The sequence below is a fragment of the Myripristis murdjan genome, chromosome 11 (assembly GCF_902150065.1).
Source record: "Myripristis murdjan chromosome 11, fMyrMur1.1, whole genome shotgun sequence".
Lineage (NCBI taxonomy): Eukaryota > Metazoa > Chordata > Actinopteri > Holocentriformes > Holocentridae > Myripristis > Myripristis murdjan.
This window is the reverse complement of record NC_043990.1, coordinates 5,178,202-5,191,056: the sequence shown is the minus strand read 5'-3', so window position 1 is coordinate 5,191,056 and position 12,855 is coordinate 5,178,202. Positions and strand designations below refer to the sequence as shown.

The 12,855-nt window shown below is 41.1% G+C and overlaps 1 protein-coding gene across 1 annotated transcript in view; it reads left to right on the top strand.

Moving 5' to 3' along the window:
* The first annotated feature begins 2,689 nt into the window (after positions 1-2,689).
* The window catches only part of LOC115368295 (carcinoembryonic antigen-related cell adhesion molecule 5), a 35,727-nt gene continuing 25,561 nt past the window's right edge, over positions 2,690-12,855 (top strand). The window contains exons 1-5 of the mRNA XM_030064355.1: positions 2,690-2,748; positions 3,238-3,570; positions 7,615-7,778; positions 8,311-8,437; positions 11,881-12,141. Coding sequence (XP_029920215.1) covers positions 2,700-2,748; positions 3,238-3,570; positions 7,615-7,778; positions 8,311-8,437; positions 11,881-12,141 — 934 coding nt within the window. The 5' untranslated portion in view covers positions 2,690-2,699. The remainder of the gene's footprint in view (positions 2,749-3,237; positions 3,571-7,614; positions 7,779-8,310; positions 8,438-11,880; positions 12,142-12,855) is intronic.

Sequence of the window (12,855 nt, the reverse complement as noted above, 5' to 3'; positions counted from 1 at the left end):
TATGTGTCAAAGTGAAGTTCTTATGCCAGCAATGCTTTAATTTTAATAATTTTAATAAATTGATTGTAGAGGAGCGTTGTATTTTGAACCATATATTTAGACTATTTGCACATTATGGTGTCAAAAGAGGCTGATGAAGTAGCCTAAAGAGTTCGTTTTGGTAACTGTCATGCTCTTATTTTGAAGGCAGAGCTGCGGGGTTTCCGGTATGGTCCTGATTGACTGTCGTTAATTGACGCGCCGCGGTGACTCATCCGATGTCAGTATGAACCCAAAGACTCGTTTCGGTAAAAAGTGGCGACGTCCCGGATCCCTGACCACTTTACGGTAACAGGGATGAAAAACAGCTTCCCGTTTGTGTGTGTGTGTGTCTGTGTGTGTGTATAAGTCACTTTATCAATCTATCTCTAATCAAAGCTGAGATTAAAAAGAAAAGTTCACTTCCAGTTTGATTCCACTGATGACTTTATTTGAATCATGCCTGTATTATCTTTTATTTTATTGTATTTGTCTGTGCTTCACAGTGTGGGGTTAGTTGAGGGGCTGCAGGAAATTTGATTACCTGATCAGAAAAAAATGATCTGTTCAAAATATAATGAACTTTAATTTTTTACCGAGGTCTCTCTCAGCCGCCCTGGAGGACCAAACATCACTGGTGTGAACTTTGTAGAGTGTGTTGTGTAGGCTACTGAACAGTTCATTTTTTTTTTTTTTCTAAACTACGAATAATAATGTCATTGTTCAAAAATAGCCTACTACAATAAATGAAAACACTAATCATATGTGGTCGTGGTAACACTCATCTAGATGGTTAAAGTGGCTTCTGGCTTTTAAAATGTGTGCAGCAGACTAAACAGTGTTTGGTGTCACGTGGTGATGCTCGGCTCCTCTGGGACCGACAGCAGCCAAACATCAGTGTAATGCCCCTTTAATAAGACACATGTGCAGCAGCTGCCTGGTGTTAGACTGCAGATGCACATCGTTATTCGCATTAATATGAATCCCAGTTCATGCGGTTCTGGGCGAGGCCACACCCACAAGGGCTGCGACTGGCTGGAAATTAATTGCATCTATCTATCTATCTATCTATCTATCTATCTATCTGTCTATCTGTCTGTCTGTCTGTCTGTCTGTCTGTCAACTAGAACTGATACAATTAACCGATTAGTCGACTATTATTATGATAATGTATAATCGTTCTCGTCATTAATTCAGAAAAAAATACCAAACATTCTCCGGTTAAAGCTCACAAATGTTGACATTAATTTGCTTTTCTTGGTTTCTTATCATTATAAATAACACTTTCACGTTTTTACGGCTGCTGATCAGACTAAAGAAGGTATTTTAAAACATTAGAGAAACTTGCAATGGGGTTTTCTCCTAATTTTTGACAAAATAAACAATCGGCTAATCGAACAAGTAATCATTAATCGTTGCTGAAAATAATCACCAGCTGCAGCCCTCAACACAAAAGTGATTCAGACTGTGGTCATTTGATGAGGGTTTTTGTTTGTTTGTTTGTTTGTTTGTTTGTTTTTTACATTTTGCTGTTGCCAAAATCTCCTCTTATATGTGTGCATATGGGCAAAAGAGGCGAATAAATATAAAAAGTTGAATAAACATCAGTCAAATGTCTGCATTATTACAGCATGTCGCACCACAGGTCACACTAAACAACAGTCATGCCTGTTTACCATCAGTTCTTACAGAGTGATTCTTCTTCCTCTTATTATAATTATTGTTAGTATTGTTTTAGTTGTTTTTATAATCATAATTATTCTTGTTGTTTTTATTATAGGTATTATATTTGCGGATTAATACTTTAATGCTTTTTTAAGTCCCTGAATTATTTTAAAATTTCTCTCACGGTGTATTCTTCCTATTATCCACTAGGTGTCAGCAGTGTTTCGTTTTTGTTTTTTTGTTTTTTGTTTTGTAATTAATAAGCGGATTCGGTGGTCTTTAATAGGTTGTTATGGAGACATCTCTGCATTTTTTTTTTTTTTTTTTTTTGTTATCACACTCTCTGTCCAAATTGTATTTCCATGAATTATTTATGCGCAGGCCTTTGTATTGGTGGAAATGAGAACCTTGACACAGTTCACCCTGTATTTATCATGCTCATGTTAATCTGCGACGTACAAAATTTGTGAATGATGGATATGGAGAATGTTGTTTCAGACTGACCTCTGACCTCCGGCCGGAATGTGAGTCACACACTAACAACTGAGCTGCAGCCGTTGTTGCCGTGGGTGTTTGTATGAGTGTGTGTTTGTTTGCATGCATGCACAGTGATGTGTGTGTGTGTGTGTGTGTGTGTGTGTGTGTGTGTGTGTGTGTGTGTGTGTGTGTGTGCGTGCGTGCGTGCGTGCGTGCGTGTGTGTGTGCATGAGGTAGTACAGGAGGAAGACGGGTGTATGCTGGGGAGGAAATGTATGCTTGTGTAAGAGACCGTGCGTGTGTATGAGTGTGTAAGAGAGAGACAGAGAGAGAGAGAGAGAGAGAGAGAGAGAGAGAGAGAGAGAGGTGTGTGTGTGTGTGTGTGTGTGTGTGTGTGTGTGTGTGTGTGTGTGTGTGTGTGTGTGTGTGTGTGTGTGTGTGTGTGCGCTCACCTTGCCTGCCTGGGTGTGTCTTGCTAAAAGCAGGTAGTGGCGCATTTCTCTCTCTGTCGCCACACTGGAAGACTTGAACCGTCCGGGATGGATCAACTAAACATGAAGTGTCTTCTAATTCTCCTCTCCATTATCGGTAAAATCCAATATTTAATTACTTTTTGCTTTCATTTTGTTTCACAGCTTGAACATGGATATTGTGCAAAGTTTTGGGGGCGTTTTTGCTCCGTTTCATCACTTATTCACGGAAAATGACTCCTCTGGGTTTTCTGATGGGCGTTTATCTAACGTGAAAATGTAAAAGTTCAAGTGTCAAATTAAATGTATATTCTATGGGAAATATAACATCGTCTATAATATAACATCGGGCTTCAAGTGTGGTAGGCTATTTTGTTTTTTGTATTTTTTTTTTTTTTTTTAAATATATATATTCTATAATATTCGTACAGTTCTGCAGAATGGTTTATGATAGGATCACTGTAGTTTTTGTCGGAGCAGTCTCCTCTGCGCTCTCTCACCAGGTGTGAGGCGAGATGAAAACCAGTTTCTGCCAAGAGTGCATTTGACTTTTCCACTCGTACTTGACCGCGGCAGATGAACTTAACGCGGTGATTGTTGCTTTCAGGATGCGGTGTGGCGCAGGACATCTTGCCAGCGGGTCCTCTGGACGCAGTTTTGGGGAAAAATGTAACTTTCAACACCCTGGCGAAGCCCACTGACCAGTACTCGACCGTTACCTGGGCTGTCAGCGACGGGACAAACCTGCATAACATCGTAAGTTTTAGCAAAGATGTTGTGAATGTGGTGGATGCTTACAAAGGAAGAGTGACGGTGAACCAGACCACCGGCTCCTTGACTCTGGGACCCCTTCTGGCCACCGACAGCGGGGATTATTCCATCACTTGGATGACTCCTGCCGTCAAATCCAGGCTTGGGGAGATCAAGCTCCGGGTTCTGGGTGAGTACTTTTTGTTTTTGTCATTACAGCAGAGAGATATAAAAGTTACCATGCTCCGTTCAAAGAATGTAGCCTAAATTACTTGCCACTGCTAGTTAATTTAACGCATTCCTGGTGGAAAATTGTCACAAAAAACTGGGATTTTATTGAAGTAAGGGCTGTTTGTGTAGTTTATATGTATGCCGAATTGAAGAGTGGCTGAAAAGCAATCGGGGAATATATTTTTCACTTCCATAACTGTTACGATACGCAACACAACATTAAATTGCTGTATTTTTGAACGGAGTTTGGTCAGGGGAGGTTGAGGTTGCGGACATAGGCACACCTGTTTATCGATATCAATGCGCCCACTGTAAATCAGAGCCCACAGCGCTGCGGTGTGTCACCTAGCAACCGCTGTGTTTGGCGGAAGAATATGAGTTAAAGATACTATATAATATTTACATGTTTTGTGATATAGGCTGTGTTATTCCTCCACCTTTTAGCCTTTAAAATCACATTTTGAGACTTGCTTGATTTACATGATGGAGATGACCTTTTAAAATTTGGGTTCAACATTTCAGTTAAAGTGTTTCATCGATTATAGTGCAAGGAAGGAAGTTTATATCTGTCTAACTGGATTAAAGCAGAACTGCTGAAGTTTAGGAGCTGGGGGGAAGGCAGAAAGTCACCTTTACCTACAATTGATAGTTCACTAGTATGCTAAAGTTATAGAAATCAGTTTTAGATGGGCAAAATTCAAAACTTGAACTCTTGCGTAATGCTCTTTAGGGTGTGGCTCTTCTGCTGTAGGCTGCTTGTACAGTGCTAGTGCTGTGTGTGTGTGTATGTGTGTGTGCAAAAGCTGCAGGAGTCAGCTAGTGCTCTATGCAATGTGGTGATGTCACTGGCTTAAAAGAGTGCCAGGTTTTTCTGCAGCTCTTACAGTGCTGTTAGTTTTTGTGCGACCTTAGGGCAGCTTTACAAAAACATAAAACTTCATTTCAGCTTCACATGAGCCTGCAGTACAGTAAATATTACTGTTGGCAAGCAGTGCCAGACACCACTGGTGCCAAAATAATGCCGAAAAGCTGGTGTACATGGGTATATCCAAGGGTTAAACTCACACACACGCACATACACACCTGCACTCAACTCAGTGAAGTAAGTGACACGTCTCACACTTTTAATTAAAAAATGCACGCCCGGTTGCATGCCTTGAGTCTTGATTTTTTTGGGACATTAATAAGATGTAGGCAATATGAAGTGCAATGTTATTTTAAAGAAAACATCATCCAAATGAAGCATGTACTGCTGCTGCCAGAGGAGGAATGCCATGATAATCACATGATTCCCTGTTGGCGTGCGAGTGGCAGCCTGTTGTGGCAGCTCCAGTGTCTCTTCATGGTGTTTAACTGCTTTTCATTTTAAGTTTTGATACTTTTTAATACTTTTTCACCTTCCTCGGACATCAAACGGTGGATACAAGTCAGTGGTAGAAAGGTTGTATTTATTTTTGTTCGTTGTTGGAACACTTCTACCGGCTCGAGGCGGTGTGTGCACCGGTAGAAAACAAAACAAAACAAAAAAAAAAAACAGCCTGAAAGGGAGAGGAAATATGAACCTGCAAGCCAGATGAGCTATTGGTGTTGATGAGCAGTCAGTTTGGGGAATGCAGCATCGTGTTTTTCACTGAGACGCGTCCACAGACTCAAGCGTGACTGTCAATGGGCTTCCAAACCCTTTTCACAGTCTTAAAGGTTCAGTTCACCCAAAAGAGAAAACAAGAGATATTTTCCCATGTAGTCCTTGTGTAATAATATCCATCCAGACAGCTTCTGTGTGATTTGTTGAGGTTTCCAAGCTGTTTCCTTCAACCTCAATTCATTGTTTTGTGGCGTTGAAACCATCAACAATGTAGAAATTAAAAAAAAAAAAAAAAAAAAAAACAATGACACAGACACCCTACATAATAATCTACGGCCCGCAGAAGCAAAGCCTTTCATTGGGAAATATTTCATGTAGAAGAACACCAGACAAGTGTATTTATTTGCCTTTAATTTGCACTAGTTGGGGGAAACGTCACCAAATCACCAAATCACACAGACATTATCTGGATGGATTGCACTTCAAGTCATTTTTTTTCTTTTTAAGTATTTGGGGTGAACTGCTCCTTTAACATAAAAAACACAAAGGAAGAGCATTGCATTTTTTTTTTTTTTTTTTTGGACATCATGTAGATCTAAGTCACCAAGACCAGTAATATTAGCCTTTGTTGGTTCACAGCACTGCGTCATGTAGATATATTTACATAGACAGACAGTGACGCCATTGATGCGATTTGAAAACTCGGATGCTTCCTGGATCTCAGTGTTGAGAGCCGGCTCGTTGCACGCCGCACCGCATCACCACCAAGATCCTTTAACCGCCGCAGCACATCCGACCTCAGATTAGATAAACCACAGACCGACTGCTGGTTAGCTCTGCGTGATGTCACCGCCTCAGATAAGATGTGGTCAGATGCTGATATCGTGTGATGTCTTCTTTAACCTTCATTTATGTGGTGAAGGTCGTCTGAGAGTCTTTTTCCGGAAAAACTCCCCCGAGTCTCATGCATGCTGTTAGATTCATTTCCATAGAGGCGGCGCCCGGGAATACCTCACCTGAGGCAGTTACTCTGAGCCTAAAACTGTCTTTGTCGCTTTTATTTATTTGTGGCGCTCACTGCACCTCAGCGTCTCTCCTCATTCCTCCATCCGCCTCTGAAGCGACCGTTTGTTCTTTCATTCACTCTCTCACCCATTCATCTCGCCCTCCTCTCTCTCTCTCTCTCTCGCTCCTGGCCTCAGTTTGACACTTTTTACACCACAAAGCAAATAAGCTCACTGTCCTCCTCTGCTTCTTTGCTTCTCGCTCTGCTGGTTTCCACTCCTGCATTGTTCCCACACACCTGACGTTGCTTCATCTTCAAATAAACAACACCTACATTGAGAGATGGAGCTGAGGGATTATGGGAACTCGTCCAGCAGGTCTGGTCGCCTGTAATTTCTCCGCTGGCTCCATTCATCTCATTCAAATGTTGGACTGAGACGGCAGTTACGAGCCGGTGAAGAGAAACCAGCCTCAGGCCAGAAGATCATACAAATGTGTGCGTTTAGTCATGCCTCCGTTCACTGTACACCGCCTCGATTGCTGCTGCAGGATTTGATCAATAAAATTTAAAGGGCATTTAACATCACATTTCATTAAGACTTTAATCTTAAAGGAGAACTCCACCCTAAAACTATTTTGCATATTGCATGTATAGCAACCCACGACATATCTTGTTTCTCTGTATATTTGAATGTGGAGTTCGATAACAGGATGTTTCGGCCGTTTAAAACAATCGACGATAAATGCCAAAGAGCAAGGGCTTCTTTCTAGAGCCGCCGTTTTGCAGCGCGGCAACAAGACAGGCTGGGTTTTGAGTCGGCGACGACTTCTGGGAAATTACTAATTCAAGTAGAAGTCAGGTTGACGGAAAGTGGATAGAGCAACAACAATAATTTACAACACTTCATCACAAAATATTGCTGGAATTGATTGAACATCCCAGACTGATGATTTAAGGCTGGGCCATATTGATATTATCATAATCATCATATCATAATATTTAGACTGAATACCTCGATATTGATAATGTGATAATATTAAAAGAGGCAATACGTTTTTGAAACTTAGTAATGATCACTCAAGGTGGAACTGGTGAGCAGGTAAAGGCAAAATCTGTTCGTTTTACTAATCCACAGGCAATAAGGCAATAAGATTAGAAAATTGTGTCGCTTTTGCCATTATCCAGCCTTTAAGACCAGGAAAAAGTCACATTTAAATTATTTCACAATATAACAACAACCAAAATCCCAGATGATATCTAATCCCCTATAGTGACACTGACAGTGCACAGTGCATCTCCCAGAGTTATAACACTGCAGAGGATCTGACGCTGGGGTGTTATTGCGATTGCTCTGGACTGTAAAAAAGCCGCTTGACGTACGATGCTAATGGCCTCCTCTTCACCCTCTGCAGAGCCGGTGTCCGATGTGGTGATTGCGTCTGACATGCCTGAGGCGGTGGAGCACAACAGCACCGTTAAGCTGACCTGCTCGGCCAAGGGCTCCTTCCTCAAGTTCACCTGGACCAACGACACCACGCCCATCACGGGCGACGGCAAGCGGATAACCCTGGCCTCGGTGGGTTTTTACTTAAACTGGATTGGATTACTGCTGAAATACTCGGTCAATTTGTCATTTAATTGGTCAACAGACAATTATAGTATATATGTTTAATTTTGATAAGTTGTTATAGTTTAATAGTTTATAGTTTAAAGTGATAGTCATTTATGAAGACCAAAAAATGTCCAAAATTCAGAAAAGAAAATGTCAGTCTGTCTGATTTCTGCCTCATTAAGATCATTAACGTTGTCTTCCTTTTCTCTCTTAAGTTAATTGGAAAAAATAATTGATTAATTTATTGAGGATGAAAATGATAATAATAATAATATTTGGAGCCATAGATTGGACTGGACTGGATTTAATGTGATTAGAGTGGGTTGTTGTTCAATCAATCAATCAATGTCTGTTTTCATTCATTGGTTCTTTTTTTTAAACGCTTCACTCATTCATTCATTCATTCAGTTATTCTGTAATTCATCTCTTCGCTCATTCGTTTTCTGAATTCATTTGTTCATTATTCGTGTCATATATTCGTTCAACTAAACTGCAGGAGGACAATTTGAGCACTCTGACCATCGCCAATGTGTTGAGGTCAGAGCTGGACGGTCCCATCTACTGCACCGCCGCCAACAAACTGGAGACCGAGAAGAGCGCCCCCTTCAACCTCACTGTCTACTGTGAGTACTGCACCTCGACTGCCGTACACGATCTAAAGTGAAAATCTGCGACTTGTTAGCATGAGCAGCAACAGTCAAAGAGCGCCACCTACAGACGCTCACTCTCCATCAATAGAAAGTCCAAGTCCAGCTTGCACCTGTTAAACAATATGTTACTGGAATGACTCTCGTATGTTTTGTTTTTTGAATCCTCTTCTAGTTTGTTTGTGTAAAGTTTGATCAGGCTGTGATTCTCCTAGAGGTCACTAGAGGTCATTTTCTCCAGCGACGTCCAGTTGGACAAAAGTCTCTGCCTGCAGTGAAATGGCTGCTATGGGGGCCAACATCATCACACAGGAATCAAATGTGGCTCATTGAATCCACAAGAGTCTCAGCTTTCCAGTCAAAGCCAACTGATGCAGCTCCAAGACTGTTTAGGCCCCAGTCTGCACACACACACCATTTTACAACAGGCCACAAGAACACATGTGGACTGCAGGCTTTGGGGCCCAAACTGCATGGGATTAGCAGGAGGTGGGCGTGTCTGCAAAGGGGAGAGCCGTGGCTGCCCAGAGAACCCATTTTCATTCACACATCTGGAGGTCAGAGGTCAATGGATCCTGCAGATTTTCCCTCGCCAACATTTTGCCAAACCCACCCCTGCTTTCTATCTTACTGTCCATCTACCTGTAACCTAACCTGCTTTGAGTTATTGTCTGCTGAGGAACATTTTTAATTAATCCATCATGTGGATGGTTAGGCAGTCACTTGTTCATTCAGTAGCAGCCAGTCGAACCACTAAGAGTTGCATTGTTGAAGTCGCACGTCACTTTATGAGCTCCACACCTGCTGGAGAACAAACGGAGCTCAAACTGAACGAGCGACAAATGCATTTTTTATTTTATTTTTTGTCAAGCCTCCATGTAACTGCAGTAGCAACGTTTTTCTTAGTTCAAGTTGCACGGCCGTTTATGTTCCTTAAAAAAAAAAAAAAAAAAAAAAAGCCCGGATGTACAAACAGTTTTCATTCCTGGAGAGCTTTTTTTTTTTTGGTTTGTCATGTGGATCATGGCAGCGACTGCAGGTTCGACTGCAGGCTTTGTGCTCGGCGAGCCGCTCCCTCCCAGTTTCTCCGCTCCTGCCTGCGCGGCGGTGTGTACACAGCGGCCTGCGGCTCCACTCCTTTGTATGACTAACCCAACAGGTAGCGAAACCGCCAGCTCACCTCGGCTTCACCTCACACAGTTTTGTTGTTATTAATCATCAACTTGAACTCTCCGGTTCACACTGGAGAGCTCGAATCCCTCAGACTGTATAAAGTCAGGATGAGATAAGCTTTTTTTTTTTTGCTCTCTTTGCGCCACATTACGCAACATTTACATTTGACACACACACGGTTGCTTATATCCAGTCGTGTCGTGTACAATGAGAGGAACAGGAGAATGTGCTCAAAGTCACAGTGGAACAGCTTTTGCACCACATTTCGCTCCTGTAAGTCTGAAGAACTGGTTGCAACAGGATGTTGAGTCAGGACGCATCATTCAAACATTTAAAACCAGTGAGAGGACAGTTAGGCTGAGACAGACAGGTTTATTGGATGGGAGGAGCAGAGGGGCGGGATTATACCAAAACAAAACAAAAAAAAAAATCAATGATGTTGGACCGGTAAAGCATGAGGTAATCACAAAAATATATGGCATTTTGATATAAAATACAAGAAAATAAAACACATTGTGCATGTTTTGGGGTTTTATTGTTAAATAGGTGAATATTATAACAGAGGAAATAAGCCAACAAGCCGGAAAAATCATTTTTATTTGATTGCAGTTGCCGAAATTTCAGGGAAGTGTAACCTGCAGTCTGTATTTACTTTGAAATTAAGTGATTTGATGGAGAGACTCAGTATACAGAGTCATAATGTGAGGGTTTCTCAGTCTTGAAAAATTTGAGTTAGGGCTAATATCACATCATTAATACCATCATAAAAAAAAAAAATAAAAAAAAATTGACGCTCACTGCATTGAGTTGTGTGGTAAAATAAAGTGTGCTAAATGGAGTTTCAAATAATATTACTCACTTTCTGTATCTCATTTTGTGAGATTTGCTGTCGGTATTTACAGTTGTACATTACAGTTGCTCAGCAGCATACAATACATGACAGTATCGATCAGCCCTGTTTAGATATAGACCAAATCGGTATGTTTAAGAAGTTTTGGTAACTTTTATATTTTACATTTTTGTTTGCAGCTGCTCATTTCATGTATCAGTAATGCGACTGTTTCACATATTTTTTTATATTTGCTGCCTCTGAGTGGTCGTCCTGCCCATATTTTCATTTTTTCTCCCTCCAATCTCAGTGGGTATTTTATCAGCAATCATTGTGGAATTTACAAAAATGTAAAATGTGCAGTTGAGGCTGGTTGGAGGCCAGCTGGCATGAAAACGCAGGAGTGATTAGATTTTTATCTCAGTGCCACCCAGCTTGACGGAAGCGGCTGGGCGCGGCTCGGCTCGGGGTGAAGTTTGCCTCCGAGAGATTTCAGGTTCTCTCAGGGAAAGAGGTTAAGGTTAGAGTCAGGATTAGAGACGGGCTTTCTGTCAAAAACACACGGCCACATGTGAAATCCAACATGTGAATTCAAAACACATGCAAATGAATTGAATTGTGCACTGCATCATGCTAGAAAATTATTAAAAGTATTTTAAAAGTAAATTAAAAGTATTTGCTGTTTTTCCCAGATTTTGACTCTTGCCTGGGTGGAAAAGCGTCTGAAACAGCATTTAGAGCTGGCAGCCTCATTTCTGGCGGTAAATTGTCATGGAAATTATGATGCAAAAATTTGCAAAAGGCCCTAAAACTGGACTCTCTGCCACCATAAAGATTATTTAAAAGCCTTATTTCTAATCTTGTTTTATTTCACTGCAACTGCTTTTGCTCTTACTGTAGTTTAAAATGTCATTACCATTGTATTGATTCATTTTCATTTTTCGATTGAATCTATTTTTATCTCATTGTGCCTTTAAATGAACTGACTAACAAACATTACTGAACCCTCTAATGCATGAACAAAATCAACAACAACCACAGACCTTACAACACTCAGACTCTGTCACTACCTTTAAATCCCGCCTTAAAACTCACCTCTTCAGACAAGCCTATGCACTTTAATCTTGGGACTGGAATGACATTACTGTTGCACCCTACTGTTGTTTTATGTATTGCACTTTGTTTTTCATTGATTATTATGTTTTATTGATTGTTTTTATTGTCCTTTTGTACGGTGACCTTGAGTGTCCTGAAAGGCGCCTTTAAATAAAATGTATTATTATTATTATTATCATACAAGTAAAGCAGTATTTCTGTCAGATGAGTCTTGAAGGCTGATGAATGACGTCAGTGATGATTTATATGGTTTATTTGGTGGTGATCCCACGCTGAATCTCCCTGTGCTGCTGATCCACAGACGGTCCAGAAAACGTTGAGGCCGTTCGCGTGGCTCAGGTGCTCAGGAGCGGCTCCAACATCACCCTGTCCTGCTCGGCCGTGTCCAGCCCGGCCGCCACCTTCATGTGGTACCACAACGGGGCGATTACGGAGCACACCAAGCCGCAGCTCACGATGACCGACCTCAAACAAGACCAGGGCGGGAACTACTCCTGCCAGGCCCACAACAGCAAGACGCTGCGCACCGTCTCCTCCAACGTCATCAGCTTCTCCGTGCAGGGTGAGCAGCCGGGCCGAGTTTTTTTATCGTGACCTCAGTCGGGGGTGTAACCATGTGCCACTTTCACAGCTCAGTGTGTACTTCAGTTTTAAGGCCATGGTTTGGTTTGAGGTTCTGTCTTTGTAATTTATACGTAAACCCTCAGTTCAACACAAACTGCTACATGGGGCTTTCATGTTACTGAGAAAACTGCAACAGAAAACCAGCAGCTATCGCCCAGCGGATGAAGGATAACCCACGTTTTGATGAATATAACATAACAATACAAATAAGAAATGGAGGGGCAGTCAGTGCATCGTGAGTACATTTATTTTAACACTGCGGTCGTAACGTTTCAGGAAGTCAGTGGTTTCAGTTTTTTCTGTTGAGCTGCTTCTTCTGCGTGGTTTTAAAAAAAATTCATTCAAAATTTTCAAGCATATTCTCTAAGTATAGGTCTGTATCACATTTGAAATCATGTTATTATTATCTAAAACTACATATTTTAATTCTATCTTAATATCAGAATCAGAAATATTTTATTGATTGAGCCTATTATTAATTAAACTCGAATGAAACTCGTTTTTTTTTTTTTTTTTTTTTCATTTTACTAGCTCAACTAATAATCTAAAATAATCCAGTTATGTAACAATGGTTCACAATTGGCCTGAAACCCATAATTCACAGGCACAAAAAAAAAAAAAAATCATACTGAGATCAGGTTCCTCGTCGACA